Here is a 23,044-nt window from a genome sequence, read left to right as displayed (position 1 = left end):
AATTAATCTGCCATTCCCTGATTGAAAATGTATCCATTAATTTCAGCTGTTTGTTAACTTTCAGACATATACCATGTATTCATTTTCTTTATGTATAACCTACAGAGGTTTTCCATTTTTAATCTGATTTTTTGTTTCAGACTCTTAGGCTGTGAATCATTCTTATACCTGTTTAATTGCCTCCGAATCTCTCAAATAGAAAGAGATATGAGGAATTTAACCCCGTTAAATTCTACATATTTATGAATCTTATGTAATTATGCTTAATTTTAATTCTTCTAATACTTCTGTGGTTTTTGAGTGAAACCGCTAGGTGGGGATAAACCTCCAGGGAAGGTCACCGACAGTGTAAGAAAAATACTGACCCAAATTGAAGCAGGTGTGCGACGAAGATTTGATGTTCACCGTGTTTAGGAGTGCCATCTGACCTAGAAAAACAAACAAAGAAACTCATTCAAATATTTTTGACTGCAGAAATTACACATTTGTGCGGTAAGTTTGTCACACGGGCGAATTATTTATTTGAAACAAAGCAAAAACGAGCAGAGCGTCCTTTTTTATTCTAATTTTTACAGCAACCTGATTAAAAGAGCGTCATCAGCTTTGTTGCCTGGACATTTAAGGTTAACTTGTGGAGTGTTGTGATGTGAGTGGGGGTCAATGTGAAAACGCCCAGTAGCGCCCATTAAAAGTGAATGGATTTTAATTGCAGGAAAACTGAGTTGTTTCCAGCTCTGCTGCTTCTGTAACTTTCAGGTAACACAACTGTTGGATCAAATCATCTTTAATCTGCGCATTAGTGCGAAACTCCTTACAATCCCGTGTCAAAGTTCACGCTTTGTCACATGATGGATCCTAAAGTTGATGCTTTGGTTGACTTGTTGATATTTTTTTTTTTCTGCTTGAGGGAGATATTGAGGCATTTTCCAGCAGCTGGGGGTGTACGTGATTGCCCCTGTTTAAGGTGTGAATGTTCGACCCAACTACAACACTTAGCAGCTTGTAAGCGCCAGAAACCCCACAAATGGTGTTGAAACCCCCCCGCTCCCCGTATTTCCTCACATGCTAAGCAGCTTCTCTTTTTCTTGGGATGGAAAAGTCTCCAGCTTCCCGATGGGGGTTCTTCTAATCCAACTTGTTTTCACTGTCTTGCTGGGAAGCAAGAGTTTCAACATTAGCACTACGTTAAGTTGAACAAAAGAGGCGCATACCCGAAAATAGTCTTTTCAGCGCTGAATGGCATGCTCAACACTCCAGAGGGAGACCCCACTGTGGAAAAACACCCCCGTCGACTGCAGCGCGTTATCAAACAACACAAAACAATGACGACTTCAAATATTCTGCACCTACTAATCAGCTAATCAGCGTAGTTTATGCTTTTTTCTTCATTCTTTTCTTTTTCTTTTTAGGAATAGCTTTCATGGGAATAGTTTCTCCTCTGGAATTAAATCAAATACACAATTTGGCTAATTTGATTTTAGTTTCTCACAATTAAAAACCATTCTAAAAGAATTCAGTAGGCAGTGAAGGCTGAATTGCTTATTTAATAATTAATAAAGAAATTAAGTACTGAAAGGGGCATCGTCAGTGTTTGTATATTAGCCCTCTCTTGTGTATATTGCTCATCTAAATTGTTGATTGCATCCGAGGTTAAATCGAAAATATTTGTACCCACCCTACCCCCACAAGTTTCACCTTTTACATCTAAGCCCAAGTAAAAGCTTTAGTGATATTAAAATTAAATAGACAAATAATTTAAAAAGTGTACGATAAGACTAAAATGTGTAATTGTGTAAAGCCAGACTTGTATTAATGTAGATGTGTTCCCCAAACATTTAAAGTCTCCATCCACGAATCTTGTAAACAGAGATTTTAAAGTAGTTGTGGAATCACTATGTTGCGTGTTGATAAGGTATCGTACGGGTGGTTTACAGTTTTGCCCTGTCTTTCTCTCCCCTCTTCGCACACAGACCCAGCCCAGCCCCCAGGGCCGATCAGTCATTCTGCTTTCAGATAACGCATCCCCCCGATTACGCAGCGGGATTTACATGAAACTGTTAATTGTTTGCTCTTCAAATAGTCAGCCTGGAGCCAGCAGTCTGCCAGAAGTTAAGGACCGACTCTTTGACCTCCTCCCCCTCTACGTGCAGAGCGATATTCCTCCTCTGACTGATCAGCATGACAAAGCATTGGCCGGGGCAGAGTCTCTTGGCACCGATCGCTTCATCCCACCTAGGAGAACTTCTCGACCATCAACTTGACTTCCACAGAAATGAGCAGCAGAGTTTTTCTCCTAGCGGCGTAGCGCCGTGGAGCTCACCGGCCCAATACTGGCCTTACCTCACGGATCCGATGCCTCCCCAGCAGCTGCCGCGCTCGGAGGAACCAACGGAGCGCCCCGAACACCTCACCGGCGCCACAGGATTCATGGATAAAGAGGAAGCGCCTGGATCTTTAAACCCGAATGATCAAGATGGACAGTTTAAGCAGGATGAAACGCAGGACATGTGGAAAAGTGAACGGGAGAAAAGAAATGCCGGCAATGGGAAGAAAAAGAACTACCAGAGGTATCCAAAACCTCCGTATTCCTATCTTGCAATGATCGCTATGGTCATCCAGAGGTCTCCAGAGAAGAAGCTGACGTTAGCGGAGGTAATGATAAAACTAATGCTTTTATGTGTTAACTGTGTAAATGCTGCCGGAGTTTGGCATTTGTGAGTAGACGACGCGCGCGGTGTTTTACGCACGGTGCCGCTTATGATCGTCACTTATTTCATCAGCAGAAGCAAATCCATCACTGCGTCGTGTATTTAGAGTAGACTCCATTAGAGTTTTATGCGAAATTTCTACAATCTGTCCCAGAAGATCATTTACAGTTCCTAAAGTGACACTAAACAGCCACATCGTCGTGACACTTGAGTGACTTCTACCCGTTCCCTTCTTGGTTTGCTGAGATAAGGCTGGACTGCAGTGGAACCAGACGCAGATCTGTATCAGAAACAGTGATAAGATATACAGTACATTCCAATATTAGGCTTCAAATGGGGGCCCCATTCACTTTTTGTACCAGATGGAAAACGTATTTTCAATTTGTTTCAATTTTAAGTTCAATGAATATAAAAATCCAAATCCTTCGTTGAAATTTGTAGTTTCACCGAGCTGTTTTTACGCAAGCATGGATTGCAGTTAATATAGTGAAAATCTGTGATGCTGGTGTGTGTGTGTGTGTGTGTGTGTGTTGGTTCAGACTTTAATGCTGATATTTGTTTAAATTTTAGATCCTCAAGGAGATCAGTACCCTCTTTCCATTTTTCAAAGGAAACTACAAAGGCTGGCGAGATTCTGTGCGACACAACCTTTCCTCATATGACTGCTTTGTTAAGGTTTGTATGGTAAAATGTTATGTAATGATCATTAAACAGAGGGGAAAAAAAACTAAAAAACAACCTACTCCTGTAGAAATACACCATTGGAGTCTTTCTATTAAAACCTAGAATCCACTTTAAATCACTTGTGTTGTGCTAATTATTAGGTTGCCAGTCCTGTCAGACTAGGTTGTCCAGACAAGCACTAATATTTCTGTCCATCCTTCCTCCACCTTGTAGGTATTGAAAGACCCAGGTAAGCCACAGGGCAAAGGCAATTTCTGGGCAGTGGAGCTGAGCCGCATTCCTGTGGAGCTTCTCAAGAGGCAGAACACGGCCGTGTCCCGCCAGGATGAAACCATCTTTGCTCAGGATCTGGCTCCTTACATCATGCAGGGACACAAGCCTGAGTCTGAGGCGCCCCCTGAACCTGTGACCTCGCTCCCTCCCACATCTTCTGGAAACTCTTTCCCACCGCAGGATGACTTGTACAGACCTAAGCTGGATTCGTCCTTCGCGATCGACTCCCTGCTACACAGCCTGAGGCCAATCAGTGCCTCTGGGGATTTCGATATGGCTTCAGGGGACTGCTGGGGTGAGGTGACTCGGGCTCGGCCTTCACCGGCTCCGGAACATCGTTATACCTCCTCTGCTCGGAGTGCCTCTGCCAGCTCTGCAAGCCCAGCCTCCACGTCCTCCTCTTCCTCGTCTTCATCTGATGAAGAGTGGAAAGGAGTAACTGGGAAGCGTGTTCCTCCTGATGTGGAAGCAGGGGGAGATATTTGCAGGCCACCACTGCAGAAATCAGCCAGACGGGAAACTGTACCACCTCCATGGGAGCTCCCCACCTCCTACGCTAAATATGCACCCCCTAATGTCGTTGCCCCACCTAGCATGCGTTTCAACGGGGGTCCTCTCATGCCCCTGCACAGCGGGCTACCCATCTACGGCTATGGTAGCTCTCCCATGACACCAAGTCACTTCTTGGGCCATACATACTGGCCCATCCTCCCCACTAGACAAGTTTCAGTGAGAGCCCCTCCTTTACTCATGGACCTGGACAACATGTTGCAATCTGTGCCTCCAAATAAGAGCGTGTTTGATGTGCTGGTACCAGCCAGTCAAAACTCTCACCCACACTATCAGCAGCCCGGTCAGTACTCTTTGCAGAACGGGGCTCCTCTCAACCGGTACCATCAATACTGAGTATTACTGTCACTCAAACAGGATACAAAACCACAATGACAAACAACTGGATGCACACCAAGATCCATAAAGGAACTATATTTTGTTTGCCACTTCCACAAACTCAAGAAATACTACAATAAATGTAAAAAACAAAACTCGCTGAGCTGTAGACAATGTTATCAATTGACTCAGAGTTTTATCAGGAGGAGATGAAAGTGTTTTTATGTTGCAATTTAAAAAAAAAAAAGAAACAGTGTATGGAGTATTACATGGCTTCACTGAAAGAAAACCTTTTATAATAACTGTACAACAAAACGAGTATCTACCTCAGTCTTTCAGTGAAACTGTGTAAAGTCATTGCACTGCACCTATAGTTTGCACTGTTTCTTTATTTGCATAAACAAGCTTCTTTTTTTTTTAACCTTTATTATCATTTTTTGAATGTTTTCTATCTATTGTGACTACTGAATGTATTACACATACAAAGCCACAAAGAACTGGACTACAAGGCCTATGCAGTAAATATGAGCTAAAGACTGACACTGTAGAGTTAGTAAATGAAGACATTGCATCTTTGTCTTTATGGTGCGACAGTGCACAGATCAGTGCCTACATCTAAATTATGATAGATACCAAAAGATACCATTTGTTCATGTACATCTGTGATGCTTCTATTGATGGTGGCATTGGCCTTGTTTACTCTTTTTTTCTGTCATTGTGTGTAAGGGGAAAGGAAATCTGTACTGGGAAGAAAACAAAAGATTTCTGGAGACAGTGTAATTTTTGTAATATCTTTGTTTTAGTCTGAAGTCAGTTCAAGTGATATAATCTGAGAATCTGACAGCTTGTCATGACACTGGAGACTATTTTTCACATCCTGACAGCCAAAACGTACCTCAAACTGAATCATTTCCTGCAGAATTTGCACTGCTGGTTATTTTGCACTATTTTAATGCCATTACAATCATCTTTTATAGGAAGCTGCTTTTAAAAGTCTCCTTACCTTGACAAGTGAATGTTTTGTTAGTTTTCTGACATTTTACTGTGATTTTTCTTACAATTTCTTTTTTTACAGTACTGAGTAGGTCAGCTCAAAAGTTTTGGGTATCCAAAGAATGTTCTGGAGTTTAACAGGGTATGTAAATAAAATGTTTATATTAACAGTGCTGTTCAGTGTTTTATGAGGCTGTATAACAATTACGCTGTTAAGTGCAAAATCCTGCTAACTTTACATGAATATGCCATATTGTGGTTGCACTATTTATGTTTATTTACACTCTGCAGCCACTTTATTAGGTACACCTTATTAGCAGTGAGTGGGACCCCACGTTGTGTTTTGAGTTTCCTTCAATTCAATAAGGAACTGGAAACATTTCTCCAGAGATTTTTATCCTTATTGACATGAAGTTAATCACACAGTTGTAGATTTGTCAGCTGCACATCCATGATACAAATCTCCTATTCCACTACATCCCAAATATGCTCTGTTTGACTGAGATCTAGTTACTGTCCAGGTCATCTGAGGACATTGGGTAGGCTGTGGCATTTAAACAATTCTCCGTTCATATCTGGGTGACTAAAAGAAATATCATCCACATTATTAGATGACCAGCACCAGGCACGTGCAGAGGGGGGGGCTAGAGGGGCTTGAGCACCCGCCCCTTTAAACCTCTCTGCACGGCCCTGACCAGCACCAGCCTGAACTGTTGATACAAGACAGGATGGATCCATGCTTTTAAGTTTTGTTTTATTTTAATCCAAGATTCCAACTCTGACATCCAAATGTTGCAGCAGAAATCAAGCCTCATCAAATCAAACATTCTTACAATCTTCTATTGTACAATTTTGGTGATCCTTTGCAAATTGTATCCTCAATTTCCCGTTCTTACCTGACAGGAGTGGCACCTGGTGTGGTACTCCTCTGCTGTTTCTCATCTGCTTTAAGGATCAGCAGTTTTTGTACCCAGAGATGCTCTTCTGCATACCCTGGATGTAATGAGTAGTTATTCAGTAACTGTTTTTTTCCCCCTTTCCTGCCACTGACTTGATATTTCCCCCGTTTTTGGACTACTGTGCAAACCCTAGAGATGGTTGTGTGGGAAAATCCCAGTGGATCGGCAGTTTCTAAAATACTCAGACAAGCCAGTCTGGGACCAACCGTGGAGTGATCAAAGTCAATTAAATTAGTCAATTAAGTCTAATCTTTCTAACTTCTGCAGGTCATTTTGACCATGTCTATATAAATAAATAAACTGAGTTGCTGCTGTGTGATTAGCAGATTTGTATTAATGAAAAGTTCAATAGGTGTACCTAATGAAGTGGCTGGTAAGCATGTTTTCTTTATATGCAGGATCACTGGTTTTAGATAATGGTTTCTGTTACTTTAAAAAAAAAAAATCAGAACTTTTGTATTTTGAGAATCAAAATTTTTAAATATAAAGCTTAGGCTAGTCACGTGAAAATAACAAGCTATTTTTTTCATGATTATTTTGTGAATAAATCTTCTGATGCCCTTTATATATAAAGCAGCGGTGTAGCTGGTCTGCTACAAGCCAACCTATTTAACCTCAGGTATTTTGTGTCACCTCAAAATAAAAAGAACAAGAGAATGTCTTCTGAGTGTTACATCATCACAAATTACACTGAATTTACATATGCGAATACCATATGACTGATGGATGAGGCTTGTTTGAATGTATTGTTATGTAAGTGAAGGTTGTAAAAATGACATTATTGAAATATTTAAATAAATTAACTTGAAATTCCTACTTGAAATTGCATGGGAGTAAAAGAAAAAGAAAAAACACTTAAGTACCTCACGCTCAGCCTCGTGATTTTAAATCTTTTTATATTGTTTTTGTTATTTTTGTGCTATAAGCTGTCCTTGACTGTTTTGAAACTGCCAAGAAATTAATTTGTCATTATTATTACTTTATTTACTATATGAGAAACAAATGTATCAATTGAAAAACTAAATGGCAATGCACTTAAATATTTGCAATCAATCAGCTTTTGGGGATTTGCAATGAAATATTTTTTTCTAGCATGTGTCTTTGAGCTTCTCCAATCTCTCTTTTTTATGCAAACAGTTTTTTTGTGGGTATTTTTGGTAACAGACTTTTTTTTAAGCTGTTCTAGTGACGCCAACACATCTGACTGCTTTGACTGGTGTGACGGAGTGTGAGTGTAACATTTATGTGTCTTTAAATACTCCTTTTTCCCCCTTTCCTTTGTATTTTGTGAATCTAGTTTCTCTCATTTCTTTTTATCTTTAGTACTTTCCTAAAGTTAATACTGATAATAAGCCAGTGGATAAGGTGAAAAGACAGAGTGGGCCAAGCAGCAGCAGCAGAGAGATTGTTTTATCACAGGAACTGTAATCCAGAAACAAGGAAGCTTTCTTTGATCCACAGTCCACGGCCTCCATAATGGGAGTTTCTAGCACAGCTATATACACACACACACACACACACACACAGACACACACCACACACACACACACACACACACACACACACACACACACACACCACAACAACACACACACACACACACACACACACACACACACACACACACAGCTGATTTGCATCAATCGTCCAGCAGCCGTCAGCCTCCTGCTGCCTCCCCTGCAGTGACCACTATCTCTTTATCTGCTGCATACGCATGCCTGCACTCCCTCACTATCCTTCCTGCTCTGCTCCACGATCATTCCTGACCCAGAGATGGGAGGAGGGGACAACACTTTAAACAGGGACAAGCCCCCACCCCGCACCAACACATTCAACAATCCTGGGATTTTTTTTGTGGCATGTCAGAAGTCATCCTAATCAAACTATTTTCATTAACTATCCATGATCCAGGTCAAATAATTTGAGCCTGCACGTGCCTGGATCACAATTCAGTTTAGTTTCAATGCATTTGAAGCTTAAACTGTCCTCATGAGTGAAGTTTGTGCGACACAATGTCGTGTCATTTGAAATTTTGAGTAAATCTGTGTGTGTGTGACTGCTATGGTGCAAAAAAAATCTTTTTAGTAGAAATAGAGTTTATTTGTCTGATTTGTTAGGACAAGAAAAACATCTTGAAATCGATATTAGACAAAAAAAAGACTCTTTGAGGTCTAAATTAATGCTTTTTGAAAAAGCATCAAATGGAACTAAACATTAAAACTACTGAGTAGATTCAGTATAAGAACAGAGCGATGGATATGCGACATATAACAACTGTATGTCCGTTACAAAGGTCCTTTGATGCCATATTTAGTCTGGTGAGGACAGACCCAGCCTGAGTTATTAGTATTTAGCCAACTTCCCTGCAAATGTAAGCACAGTCTGTCTGTGTAACACGCCACATGTGCTGCATCTTTTAAACACGGACACTGCAAAAAAAAAAAAAAAAATCTTTTAATGGTGTTCAAGTAAAATTCTGAAATTCTGACAGCCTGCATGTAGGCTTGAAATCCTTTTTACTCAGTATGTGTCTCGCAAATATTTTGCAGTACAATGACAAAACTGTCTTAACTCTTCCTCCTTTTCTCACGTCTTTTCACACTCCCTCTTGTGCCATTCTGTATTCAAAGATGCTACCCCTCTCGGAGAATGTCTCATTCAAGCGCCTTCGCTTGGTCTGAGGCCTATTGTTTGCTTCCTCTTCTTTTCCATATCCACCTCCTCCAGGGGTGTAGAGGCAGAACATGTCCTGTTTGGGGACACACACAAACACAAAAGCTGTGATCAAGCAACAGAAGTACCACAAAACGAAGCTCCTCTAGGTGTTACTTAAGTCTTGGTTTCCATGTTTATACCCAACCCAAGCAATGATTTTGGTCTTCATGGCCAGTGTGCCATTTCATGTTAAAGTAATGCATTATTAGGGGTGTAACAGGTGGGCGCAGTTATTTTGTTCTTCAGCCTACGGTTGGAAACAAAGGCTTTCTAAGATAGGGGTGTCAGAATATGCCTTACAAAGACTCCAATCCAGCCCACTGGACTGCTTTGGAAAAAATGCGGAGGGCATAAATTCTGGAGTTTAAACTGTATTTTTAAGTCACGAGTCTCTATAGTGTAGAAAAACGACATACTGTTGTAACTGCAGTTGTTTTTCTTATGTTAAGATATCTCCAGGATTCAATGTGTAGTTGTTTCTGTGCAGTGACAAATAGGGAATGTTCACTGGTCTGGACCACTTAACACTAAAGTGGGCTGTACGTGACCCATGATGTAATATAGGTTTGACATCTCTGCTCTGACTGGACAGATGTTCAGTTTCTCTGGTGCATACAATTTGTTTATCAGCACATTTTTGATTCACCAACGTTAGCTTGTTATTTAATATCAAAGTGAATTATAATTTAAGATAGCTGCGCAGTTCTGGCTTTAAATGCATCACTAATCTGCCTGCACTGCTTTCTCATGTTGTCATTTCTTTCCAGCCTTTTCTGAACCGAGTAGCTTCTTCTGTCATTCTGCCTTTCAGGCTCCCATTCATATGACCCACTTCCTCCCAATCTCCATCCGAGCCCTCCACCTGCTTCATTTCCACTTCCAAGAGGAAACTGGACTCTGGGTGTTCCTGTCCTACTTCCTTTAACTTGGAAGTGGCCAACCCTGCTAAACACAAGGCTTAAAAACCACCAAAGCAATTGATGTTGCCGCCATGATAATAATCGATGGTTTTTCAAACACAATAAAGCCATGTCCTTAAGTTTAACCCGTTTCAGTTCTGCCACTTTTATCTAAATTGCTCAGTGACTTCCCCTTTCTTTCTTGTCTGTCTATCTTCCTTGCTTCAGTATCTAATGAAGGCAAAATGACCCCAAAATAATCTAAAAACTAATAAAAATAAAAATTGTAACAAGAGACAAATGCTTTTTTCATGAGTTTACAGTAAACAAGAAGTAGGCTCATTTTCCTATAGAAATCAATAATTCAAGACACCTCAGATATAGATTTAGATTGCTTTTTGCAACCAGAGCCCACTGATGGCCGCTGGCTTCAACTTTCTGTTGTTTTCAGACTTGGATGCTACGGCCATCTTGTATATAGTTATTCTGGGCTGGCATGTTTTCTGTGTAGTGTCATTATAAGTACACTAATGCACGACGGTGCTTCACACGTGCACAGCCTTACCCCGGGGTCAAGGCTGACACTGGTCTTGGCTCCCAGGTTGAGGACTCTGCCTTCAGCTCTGTGGAGGAGGTTCAGCCCTGCTACACCATCATCTCCCCCTGACCGCCAACAAAAGATTACATTTTTTAAGATTAAGTAAGGAAAATGTGAGCATTTAGACTTTTTTTTTTTAAATTGTTGAGGACATTGGGACTGTCATCAGGCTTTGATATTGAAAATTTACCCCGGAGGCCATAGGGGCGAGTGGATCGCCTCTCTGTCAGTACGGACAGAACAACCTTGTTCCTGAACAGAAGTTTACGAATCACACCGTCTCCACCGCAGTACTTCCCTGCACCCCCTGAGCCGGGCCGGAGAGAGAACTGCTCTAAAACCACTGGATACCTGAACATCAGAAGGACACAGACGGCATTCAGGTGAATAACAGAAATGATATCATCACACGACACAAATCGTCAACTTATATCCCACCTCTTCTCCAGAATCTCTGGGTCAGTGATGCGGGTGTTTGTCATGTGAGTATGAACTCCACTCCGCCCGTTCCAGCCCGGCCCTGCCCCAGCTCCTCCAGCAACTGTCTCATAATAACCAATTTTCTCACTTCCAAATGAAATGTTGTTCATACAGCCCTAATGGAAGGAGCGAAATAAACAAAACACCCTTAACTAGTCAGTTGAATGCCAATGCATTGTGTTTCACACCATGTCAACAAGTTGTTTACTCTACAGGTGGAAAACACACAACAGTAGAAAAGCGGTATATAGCTATCAAATGTATGCTTCATCAGTCAAGCTTCACAGTAGAAACATGCATTTTTGCAAACATATTTTGGAATATCATTTACCTGTGAGGCAGCGCACACCTCAAACGCCTTAAAAATCACATCAACCACTCTCTGGGATGTGAGCACGTTTCCTCCAACCACAGCTGCATTCTGGGAAGGCTGGAGGATGGACCCAGGAGGGATGATGACATTGATGGGTGCGAGGCAACCCTAAACATGGGAAAAGAAAGGTGGTCAAAAAAGCAGCCCAGATGAATCACGCCCCGCCCCAAAAATTACAACCAACATTCAAACCACGAGTTATTCAAAGTGAGCCAAGAGCTCCTAGAACTGGATTTTCACCTGATTGAGGGGGATGTCCTGTCCAACCATGCAGCGCAGGCAGTAGATAAGAGCAGACAGGGTGATGGCCCGTGGAGCGTTGCAGTTCCCCCACACCTCTGTTCCTGTCCCTGTGAAGTCAAACACCGCACTGCCCTGTAAAGAAGGAGGTTCACACATTTAACCAATCACAGTCCTTCTTGAAGAGCGGTTTCTATCCCAGCTTTGCAAACTAATAAATATGCTGTGTTACGATTCCTCCTCACCTCTTCTTCATTAATCTGAACCCGCAGTCTGATTGGTGTTCCGTCGTCCATGAAATCCTCTGACTCCACCTCCAAGGAGCCCGTCTCCTGCCGCCGCCGCCGCCGCCGTGCAAAGTCTCTCAGCATGTCCCTCACTGCCAGTTCTGCGTTGCTCTAAAATGCACAGAGGCTTTACAACACCCTCATAGCCCGTACTTTTCAGAAATAAGAATACTGAGGTCACTGAGATTTGAAATCATCAACCTTTTGAGGGGCAAAAAAATCTAAATTTTCTTTTTTAAATTTTTGCTTGTAGCAACAGTTTACCTGGATGTATCCCATGTAGGCCTGAACCACAGCAAGTCCATAACTGTCAATCAGCTCTCCCACCAGCTGGCTCCCTCTCTGATTGGCCGCCACCTGAGCCCGCAGGTCTGACAGGTTGTCATGGAGATTTCGAGTCCCAGAGCAGCCTGGGTATTGGGCTGGAGCTATCAGAGCTTCAGTTACAGCTGATACAGAGAGATGGGAGAGGAAGTAAGGGGTCTAGAAAACAAAATGAATGCTAAAAAAATAAAATAAAATTGTCAACAGAGCAATAAAAAAAAACAACAACTATTATTTACTAGTAATTTTAAAAACAAAGAGTCCTTTAAGTGCCAAAGAATGACTCTTTATCTTAAGTTAAGTGTCATCTCTTGATTTTCTATGCTCTCTCCTTTCAGTAGTGTATCCCATTCAGGTCCTGACTCGTCTCCTCCTCACTTACCTTCTTCCTGGAAGACCCCACCAGTGACAAGCTTAAAGGAAGTGAAGACAGCGCCCTCCTGCTGAAGGGAAGTGGAATGGGGTGGCATGGAGCCTGGAGTGATGCCACCTATGTCGGCGTGGTGCCCCCTGCTGGCCACAAAGAACACAGGGCCGCTCACTCCTTTTCTAAACACCTGAACAAGAAAGAAAAAAGGCAATGAGGAAAGAATAGAAGAAGAATTTGAGGGAAGAAATAGTGTTGAAAAGCTTGGTGGACTGACCGGTGTGATCACTGTGAGGTCTGGGAGATGGCTGCCCCCAGCAGATGGGTGGTTACTCAAAATCACATCCCCTTCTTTGAGCTTATTCCCAAGTGATCTGAGCTGCTCACAGAAGAAAAAAAACAACATCCTTTTGTCATTCAACGTGTATGGCCACACTAAGAAAAACTCACTCACACGTGGCTGGACTGTTCGTGCCTCACCTGGTACTGGACAGTCTCCTGCATGGCTCCCAGGTGGACGGGGATGTGAGGTGCGTTGGACACCAGACCTCCATCCTGTCCAAACACAGCACAGGAGAAGTCAAGTCGCTCCTTGATGTTCGTGGAGATGGAGGTTCTTTGCAGAACTCTGCCCATCTGCTCTGTAGGGGAAGACAGAAGAGGTAAACAGGAAGTTCATACTCTTCAACAACCTTCTTCCTCATCTGATTTTGCATGCTGGCATACCCGCGATGCTCATGAAGCGATGGGAGAAGATGGAGAGCTGCACTGTGTTGAGCTCAGTGCCGAGGGCGCAGTGAGGGTCTGAGCCTACCGTCACGCAAACGTCACCACCTTCTGTCAGACGAGCCTCACAACAGGGCTCCACCAGGATGGTGCTGATGGAGGAAACCGGAGCAAATCATGTACAAAGTACAATACATTTCAAAATCAGCACAGGAAATTAAAAATCACATCCACAGAAGTAAAAACTGCTGAAACAAGGACCTCAACTGATAACGCAAAGGTTTAATTTGCTTAATTTAAATAGATTTTAATGTCCTGAGTTCAAAAAATGCAAAAAGGAGAGCATAAAGAATATAAAACATTATTTAGATATGTTTAATTTGGTAGTTGTCAGCAAAAAGCAAATGCCTGCCTGTTTTTGTCAATGATGATGGCTGGTCCCTGGATGCTGTGACCACACGGCAGCTCCTCCCATAGATACACACTGGTGTCGACGTAACCACCCTCGAAGTAACACTTGGTTATCTACACAGAAGAGCAGAAACAGAGTGACATGAAATAAATGTGCCCACAAGTTTAGGTAAAACATCAATATTACAATGATGGAACAGAACATTTGTCTGTGAACATCTCCCACTTCTCCCATGCTGCTTTTTTATGTTCACCTGCTGGTAACCACCTTTGTTTTATTAAAAGGCTCTTTTTTTTCAGCTTCTAAAAACTCAGACGTGGTCACAGCTTGAGCCGGTGACCATGCAGGGGCCCAGGTTTGATCGTTTTTCTGACTGCCTGCGTGTGATCATGTCTGATAAGTGATATATGTGGTACCCGGTAAGTGACTCCATTTACCGTGGCTGGTTTGGCCTGTCTGTGTCCCATTTCTGCTTTGTAAACTGATGTAATACCAGATTGCCCACAACCCCTCACTCTGATGTCATCCACCATGATGGGTCTGTCTGGGATGGTGAACCCGAACTCCTTCAGATAACTGTAATAAGAAGAAGGAAAAAAAGAGTTAAGAGGAGGAGTAAGAAATCAAGGGTCCTGTGTACAAATGTCATGTAATATTTTCTCCTAAAGATAAAAGAAGATGAACAACAACAGCCAAAAATATAAACAAAGTGTACGCAGCAGTGATTTAGCCCTCTGAAAGCGAAAACATGTAGCAGCCAGAAGCTCAGGACATGAATGGGTAAAGAGAAGAGGAGCAAACCGTTTGGTGAAGGCACTGCGAAAGTCTCCGGCTCGACAGGACCGGGCGTTGCTGGGGTATCCGGCAGCGGTAACCATGAGAGCGCAGTCCGTGCCCTCGTAACGCATGTGGAGGAAAACCTCGGTGGTTATCTGACCGCTGAAGCGGACGACAAACAAGACTACTTTAGTCTAGCGGCTATGATTGTTCAACAAACATCATGACTTCTTAACATTCACGTCTTTGCTTTTTTCACTTTAACAAAATGTAAGCAAGGCCACAAAGTCCCTTTTTCATTTTATTATTTGCTTTTAAATCTTTAAATGAGTTGGTGCCTCCTTAACATTCATCCTTTAAATTATGCATATCCGAATTGAATGGACAGAAACTTTTATAGTCACCTCTACTTGTTTCACACATATTCATACTTCACTTTATTCTGTGGATTTAAGAATTTTATATACAACCCCCGATTCCAAAAACGTTGGGACCCTGTGCAGAATAAAGCTAAAAACAGAATGCAAAGATTTGCAAATCTCATAAGCTCATATTTTATTCAAAATAGAACATATCACATATCAAATTTTTAAAGCGAGAAATTGAGAAAATGAACCATTTTTACAAAAATATCAGCAAATTCTGATTTTTATAACAGCTACACGTCTCAAAAGAGGTGGGACACAGCCATGTTTACTACTGAGTAGCACCTCCTCTTCTTTTAACAATAGTGTGTAAACATCTGGGACCGGAAGAAAGCAGATACTGGAATGCAGGCACACCAGTTTAACATCCAGACTCTTCTGCTATAAAGCCATGCTGCTGTAAAAGCTGCAGTATGCGGTTTAGCTTTGAAAGTTGACTAGCATGCCTGGAGTCTTACAGATGTGCTTGACCCCAGCCCATGTATTGTTTTGTGGTTTCTAACCTGGTGAAGCCTCGTGCACGGAGTGTATCGTGGCAGCGTTTGGATAGCTGCTCAACCCTTTGATCAAGCTCACTGAAGGACGCCGGCTCGTACTGCAGAGAGCACGGCTCCTGCACCTCCTCCACCACATCTGCTAGAGCCAGACCGTACGCTGACAGCACGCCGCTGTACCTGCAAATCATAAACACGGGCAACTGCTCACTCCGTGGCTCTCAGCTGTCTTTCACCTCTAGTGAAACAGAATCTAGAAGCCTTACTTATGTATAAAGACAGTCTTCATTCCAAGAGAGCGGGCAATCGCACACGCATGTTGACCGCCTGCCCCCCCGAAACACGCCAACACATGCTGAGATGTATCGTGGCCTTTGGCCTGCAAGAGTGGAGCAGGTGGGAAATGAGTGGGAGAGAGAACAACAAGATGATTTTTTATGCTGAAATGTAGAAAACACAGTTTAATACCAAACATACCTGTGTGAGAGCTCTGATTGGCCGGCACATTGCCTCATTGGCGACACGAATGAATCCCATGGCAACCGCTTCCATGCTCATCTCTGATTGTCTGCTGTGTGAGTGGTTGGCCCCATTAGCATCAGCCTTCAAATGAAAGCACGAAGAGTATTTAAACCTAATATCATCATAAATATTTGAACTTACTCCACAAAGTAGTCCAGTACATATCAGTGCCTGTGATTGGTTTGAAGACAGGAAGACGTTGATCTCTTCAGTGAGTTGACGGAAATGCTTCGTGGTCTCTTCCAGGGACAAAGGCTCATTCTCTTTGGGCCCGAAGATCTTTGGGAAGAAGGAAGGGATGAGACGACCCAGGGCTAAGTTAGCATCTGTCACAGTCAGAGGTCCACCTGGGAAAATACCACAGCACCCGACAGGGAATCAGGTCTCGGTCTGTTTTTCAATAACCCCATTGTTCTGAGTTTTGAGTCAGCGTTAGCGTTCAGTGCTTTACTTGGCACCGAGGATGGTGGTATCTGAAATGAAGCTTAAGGCTAACCAATGAATCTACAGGGAACGTCAACAAAGAAGACTCCGATTTCTTTTTGTTAACACACTTTACAGTTCTGACTGAGAACTATGAGGCAAGTTTGTGTTATATCATCTCAACTTTGGACGTGCCAATTTCCAGCCTTCTGACGCATAAATTGGATGATTAACCTCGGGAACAGGACAGGAGAACAAGCTCCGTGCCAGTGGGTGCTGGACTCAGTATAATGATTTAAAAAAGAGAAAAAAAGAGCTGAAACTGCACAATTAATGGTTCACTAGATAGATAGAGAGAGAGAGAGAGAGAGAGAGAGAGAGAGAGAGAGACAAGAGAGAGAGAGAGAGAGAGAAGAAGAGAGAAAGAGAGAGAGAGAGAGAGAGAGAGAGAAGAGAGAGAGAAAGAAGAGAGACAGAAAGAGAGAAGAAAGAAAGAAAGAAAGAAAGAAAGAAAGAAAGAAAATGGAAAAGCTGTTACCTTTTCTGTAGCAGGCTGGTCCTGGATGTGCTCCTGCAGACTCTGGTCCAACTACAAACATCCCTGATCTGGTAGGGTTAGAAAGAAGAGAAATACAGAGAGTAGTCATTAAATAAGAAAATAAATAAAATATAAAACAATCAAAGTCAAAATGGGTAATATCACAATTACCACATCTTCACATTATACTGGTATTATAGAAGATTGCTTGCAAATATGGAGCTAGTCCCACCGTCAGTTACACAATTTGTGCAAACTTGCCTGAAAAACAGTCGCGATCCTCCGCCTGCAGCCACAGTGTTGATGTCCAGCTGAGGTGCTTGCAGGGTGACTCCAGCTGTGGTAGCCTCAAACACATGCTCATACTGGCCTGCATACCGACTCACATCTGTGGACGTTCCTGCAGACAACAACAAACGAGAGCATGTAGGCACGAAAAGCTAAAGATAAAAACCAAAGTTAAAAACATCGCCCAAAAGAGAAGCGTAACTTTACTCCATAGGATCAGAAATATCAAATCCTGAATGTGGCACATGGAAGACAACAAACCGTATGAAGATCACACAAAAAGACTTCAAGACAATATCCAGAAGATGCTCAGTTGTCTCCTTTGCTCCCACATACACTCACCGCCCATGTCAAAGCCAATCACAGGCTTTTTCTCCATCTGGCTGTAAGAGGTGATGGCGTATCCCACCACACCTCCCGCCGGGCCGGATAGAATAGCCCGTGAACCGCAGAACTGCTCCATGGGAGTCAAGCCTCCATCTGACTGCATGAACAACACATCTACATCCTGAAGACACACAGACATGAGAGGTTTATGTTTTCAGACTAGTTTAAAGATGTGGTTAAGTACATATTTATATGTGGGCTGTATGGTTGAGAGCTGCTGTTTGTCTCTGGTGGTACTTAAAGGGGTGGTGGGAGAGTGTCTAACTGAGAGGAAAAGTACTTATGCATACAATAGAGTTCTGAAAATTGTCAACCCCTGAAACATATCGACTGATGCGCGAGAAAAACAAACCTTCAGGCCATCCTTGAAGCCCGAGGTGAAACCTTTTAGATACTGGTGAATTTTGGGTGTGAGGTAGGCATCGGCGCAGACTGTATATCCTCGAGGCACCGCCCGCACCATCGGCATGACCTCACTGGAAAGAGACACCTGGCTGAAGCCCAAGCGACGAGCCAGAGAGCCCACTGCTTTCTCATGCTCGGACCATCTGAAGCACAGAGAGAAAGAGACGTAATCCTAGAAAGCAAGTGAAACATTAAACTCTTACGTAATTTGTTCTGCAGTATAATGTGTTTGTCTTATCACTTCAGTGTCCATTGATCACCTTCTTCTTAAAGCAAAGAACACCAAGTCTGGGCTTTCAGTGTGACATGTGACAAAAAGCATAAAATGAGAACTATTGGGTACCGAGATAAGAGATAAGGCTGCTGAGGTATGACGTCGGTAGACCGAGGTCTTATTTATAGAATGGAAGCAAGTTACTGGGAGAGGACAAGAGAACAGACTAGGATCGTGAGTAAATATTAAAGAAGCTGTAATACTGACGTGTACGAGTGCAGAAGAAGGACAGCCAGACTGGTGATACCACGGGCCAAAACTCCTCTCAGGTCCTTTTCTACTTGCTCCAAGTCTAACTCCTTCCACACCTCAAGGGAATCCCCAGTACCGCCTGGGAAAGACACACAAAGGGATTAGTGGGATTAACTGAAATTATGTCAGTTAAGGCTTCCATGTTTGAACCAATAGCCAACAGAACTTATTTTCATTACTTTCCTCACTCTGAAAAAATAAATTCAAAACATAACTCTCACCTGAAATATTTTGTTACACATTTAAAATATTTACACACAATGCCAAAGAAAATCATTGCGCTTCATCCAGGTGTTTCCACAGATTAGATGTGTTGCCATGCTTTGCATTTTGCATTAAAAATGCAAAGCTGCATTTTGCACTTGAACCATTGTTTTGCTTGTTGGGCAAATGCATTATTATTGTATAAATAATGGGCTATTTAGTGCTTGTTAGCTTGTTATAGCTGTCAGTTTTTCAAGGAAGTCGAGGTAGCTGAATTACTGCTTTAATTAACCTCATGATTATTCAGTCTGTTTAGATTGACAAGATTCCACAGTTTGTACAGGCACCACACGACGCTTTGTGGAGTGGCACAGTCAGTGTGAAAGATGGGCGTACCCACTGTTCCACGTTCCCACTGGCAGTGCAGTTTATGAAGCGTACTGAAATGGGACATGAGCATATACCTGAAGGATTCTCCTTTCTGACTCCAGTAATTTACAATATAGCATGAAACCAGTGACTGAGCCCATGAAGTCATCAGTTCACTTTTCAGATGTGGAAATTAGATCTTTGGGAGTAACAACAATGCTTTAGCTAAAGGCTCACACTGATACTGATAACCTGCTAATGTTTAAAAGGTATAATATTAGGCAATTCTGGATGGACTAAAAACCTGAAGCCACATACTGCTAACACGGCAGAAGAAATTAGCAGTAAAGGGAGCGCACAACTGCCCCTCGCACCTGTGACAATCCGTTCGGGATCTTTTCTGGGCAGCTGACAACCATCTTGCCTGAGGACGACTCGCTCGTCCACCTCGATCACCTCCTCGTACAGGACGTCAGGCACCGCGACCTCCTGTTACGCACGTGCAAACACAAGGTATGGCAGCTCAAAGCGCATGTACTGGGAAGAGCCAGAAAGTGATAAACAATAACAGTAACTGCTTTTACCAGCTAAGGCTTCAGACTGTTATGGTGCAAAAGCTTATCAGGTTTAGTTGGTGTGTTCTGCTGACCTTAAAGGTTAAAGAAAAAAAAAAATCTATGTACAGCACAGTAAGCCACAGTTTACTGATCCGTAACCTGAGCTTTACAGATAAGCGACCACTTAATGTGTTAACTCTACAGCTGGCTCAGGGCAAACTCCAGTACTTGCCACAAGCCTGAGCACAACGAGATAATAACTAAACCTTGCAGAGACACAAGCCGTGCCTCACACTACTAATGAGCACCACATGCAGTACAATCACTGGTACAGGCTGAAAAAACAGACCAAGTCAAACAGCTTTGGCCTGGCCTGAGTGCCAATGTGCAGCAGGTCCTTGAATCCCTTTGTGACCAGGAGCGCCGTCCTTTCTCCCTCCCTCTCCAGCAGCGCGTTGGTTGCTACCGTAGTGCCCATTCTGATCCAGCCAATCAGAGAAGTGTCTACAGGCTGATCGCGGGGATACGCCTTCCCTGTTTCCTGTCAAGAAATGCAAACATCAGCATCATATACAGCTATCCCTAGAGATAATGTATGGATACGAATGTAGTGTTGCTCAATATTACATATTGTTTCCACATTGAGCCGCCTATTCTGCTTTTTTTGATACATGCTTATTAACAATCTATAAAAACAGCGAAATGACAGCCAGTATGACAGCAATTAACCTGATATTTCCTTGGCTGAAGGTGGACAGCACAACATTACCTCCTCCAAGATTCTGCGGATCCCCTCAGTGGGAGCATCTTTGTAGTTCTGGGGGTCTCGGGACAGCAGCTTAAGGACTCTCTCACAACCATCGGGCAGCCGGGCGAACACATCGGTGAAGGTGCCACCCCGGTCGATGGCAAAGTCAAATTTCCCCTTAGTCTCGGCCATAGTGAAGAAAGTAAAGTGCCACTCCCAAGTCTATAATAAGAAAAGAACAGGAGAACGTGGAAGTTAAAATTATTCATTCAACACTGTGCTGATACAGGAGCAACTAAGGAACCTTTAATTTGAAGGAGAAGGAACATTTCTCATTTAAAAAACACCACCTTCTTATTTTTAAGCCAGCAGCCACCATGCTCACTCCTTCACTCATTTTCCTCTCTCTGCTAGACCTCCAGGTTTTTCTTTGTTTATATGACTCCAGACTGCAGAGACAACACATGCATTCCTCTCTCATAGTGCACCGCTAATGCATCTGCAAAGTTCATGCATGGCTACCAAAGTTACTATAGTTTCACATTTTCTAATTAGTATTTATCTCATTTTTGACTTTTTGCTTTTAAAACAGTTTAGTTTCCAGAGTGGATTTCCTTGTTTCGGTTTAGTTTTTATTAGTTTTACTCTTTTTAATTATTATTGTATGTCTGAGTAAAGACTTATGAAAATCAGTACAGGTATTACAACAAACACAAACGTCTTCTTTTTTTTTTAAGGCAGCTGTCTTATAGACACCCAGTCTCTAGAAATATGTCCATCAATGCCACATCAGCAAAGGTGTAACAAAACTTTGACCAAACTAACTAAAACTATGCATATTATCTCTCTATTTTTCTAAATTGTAGTTTTCTTAGTTGTAAAAATTCACAAAATAATTTCAGCTAACTAACTTTTTTAAAGTCTACGATTAATAACTACGCTAACCTTGATATCCACTTGAACTTTGTCCACACTACTGTGCAAGGTGACGCTTTACGCGCGGTAAAGTCCCAGAAATGTAAGTTTAAACAAATGTGGTGATCATTTATACAAATCTAGACTCCACTAGGTCTTTACAGAAAAAAGGAAGAGGTGATCTGATGCTATTACTTCAAAATGAAGCGAACAGACGTGATCAAACTGCACTAAGTAGGACAGTAGCATGCATATTCCAGAGGAAGCATGCAGGAATATCACAGACAGGTCAGCCAGCATTAAGAGACAGAAATCCTTACAAACTCTGCCCGAATCCTTCAAGAGTGAAGTTTTTCTGCACCTGAGATATATGCACATCTTAAACCGATGCGAACTGAGCTCCTTTGCATGCAGCTCACAGCGTGAAGCATGCCGGACACGAAGCAAAGCAGCTAGTAACAGCACCGACATACTCACCTGTGCGCCGGGCACTGCTGCTGCACTGCTAGTCTGCTAATCTCTGATAATCCGACGTCGGTCAAATCCTCCTCCCATAACCCCGCTCTGCCTCCTTTTCCAAGAGAAACAACGACGAAGTAGCTCCTCGGTGCCGCTGTCCGGTCTTAACTCCGCCTCCCCCAACTCTTGCAGGGAGCTCGAGGTCTATAATTTGAGCATATCGAGTTCCTGGGTGAAAGTGCTCGCAAAGAAGAAGGGGGTGTGGAAAGTGGGACTGACTTTGCGCTTAAACGAACATCATGTGCACTCGAAAATAAGTGCTTGTTTTGTTTTTTAATGCTAAACAGCAACAACAATAAAGCACTATAAAATGTGACAACGGCGATAAAAGGCACGCAGGAAGTCCACTGCAGGAATGGCGGACTGGAGGAATAACCTTGAAACCGAAAGGTGATTAAAGGGTTTTTGCTGAAAGAGTTTGTTGTTCTGAAGTGTGGTCCCATCTGATTAAATACGCAAAATGGATGAATTGTAACATTAATAAAATGTGATGTAGATGTAATAAAATACTAGATGTAGATGTTGTGAAGGCGGATGAGGTTAAATACCCGGGATCAAGCATCCGAGGCAACACAGTGCAGAAGACAGGTGAAGTAGAGAGTGCAGAGTGGGTGGAGCAGGTGGAAACGACTGCTATGACGTATGGTTTGGAGATGGTGGCACTGACAGAAAGACAGGAGGCGAACCAGCTTCACCTGAAGTGTCAGAGTTAAAGATATGAAGATTGTCATTGGGAGTGAACGGGATGGGCAGTATTAGAAATTAAAATATCAGGTTGAGCAGTTTGGAAGGGTCATGGATGTAGTGAAGGAGGAGATGCAGAAGGTTGATGGAGGAGGAGGACGCTAGAGTTAGGTGGAGAGATGGGGAAATAATCCCCTAAAGGGAGCAGTTGAAAGAAGGGGATAATGTTTATGTGCATTTAAGAAGACATGCAGAAGTCACCAAGTCTTCTCTTTGGACGCTACAAATAGCCTTTGAATATTTACAAGCTGTGAAAAATTTACCCTACTAAAGGATT

General features: G+C 42.6%; 2 protein-coding genes across 5 annotated transcripts; one reads left to right on the top strand and one right to left on the bottom strand.

Moving 5' to 3' along the window:
* The first annotated feature begins 334 nt into the window (after positions 1-334).
* Positions 335-4,787, top strand: foxh1 (forkhead box H1). 2 transcript variants are annotated; one of them, XM_005912093.2, is made up of 4 exons: positions 335-492; positions 2,081-2,652; positions 3,279-3,383; positions 3,606-4,787. In XM_005912093.2, exons 2-4 carry the CDS (start codon positions 2,179-2,181, stop codon positions 4,569-4,571), a joined length of 1,545 nt encoding a protein of 514 aa, XP_005912155.1. In that variant the 5' UTR covers positions 335-492; positions 2,081-2,178; the 3' UTR covers positions 4,572-4,787. The 2 variants fall into 2 exon arrangements, with proteins under 2 accessions (XP_005912155.1, XP_014188905.1); XM_014333419.2 differs by having other exon boundaries at positions 1,971-2,652.
* A 3,329-nt stretch (positions 4,788-8,116) lies between these two features.
* On the bottom strand, positions 8,117-23,004 carry oplah (5-oxoprolinase, ATP-hydrolysing). 3 transcript variants are annotated; one of them, XM_005912102.3, is made up of 29 exons: positions 21,982-23,004; positions 20,611-20,811; positions 20,191-20,382; positions 19,659-19,773; positions 18,667-18,790; positions 18,133-18,328; positions 17,736-17,901; positions 17,367-17,505; positions 17,106-17,173; positions 16,316-16,491; positions 16,100-16,225; positions 15,889-16,001; positions 15,632-15,802; positions 14,728-14,865; positions 14,364-14,502; positions 13,927-14,039; positions 13,515-13,666; positions 13,269-13,429; positions 13,066-13,167; positions 12,804-12,978; positions 12,362-12,546; positions 12,056-12,208; positions 11,811-11,945; positions 11,529-11,678; positions 11,156-11,313; positions 10,908-11,068; positions 10,685-10,782; positions 9,078-9,254; positions 8,117-8,934 (listed from the first exon to the last, which is right to left on the bottom strand). In XM_005912102.3, exons 2-28 carry the CDS (start codon positions 20,779-20,781, stop codon positions 9,102-9,104), a joined length of 3,930 nt encoding a protein of 1,309 aa, XP_005912164.1. In that variant the 5' UTR covers positions 20,782-20,811; positions 21,982-23,004; the 3' UTR covers positions 8,117-8,934; positions 9,078-9,101. The 3 variants fall into 3 exon arrangements, with proteins under 3 accessions (XP_005912164.1, XP_005912162.1, XP_005912163.1); XM_005912100.3 differs by lacking the exon at positions 8,117-8,934 and having other exon boundaries at positions 8,944-9,254; positions 21,982-22,167; positions 22,572-23,004; XM_005912101.2 differs by lacking the exons at positions 8,117-8,934; positions 21,982-23,004 and adding an exon at positions 21,866-21,977 and having other exon boundaries at positions 8,944-9,254.
* Positions 23,005-23,044: the final 40 nt, after the last annotated feature.

Source organism: Haplochromis burtoni, unplaced genomic scaffold (genome assembly GCF_018398535.1).
Source record: "Haplochromis burtoni strain Fernald_Lab_line unplaced genomic scaffold, NCSU_Asbu1 Contig_1, whole genome shotgun sequence".
In the NCBI taxonomy this organism is placed as follows: domain Eukaryota; kingdom Metazoa; phylum Chordata; class Actinopteri; order Cichliformes; family Cichlidae; genus Haplochromis; species Haplochromis burtoni.
This window is presented reverse-complemented; position numbering and strand designations above follow the sequence as displayed.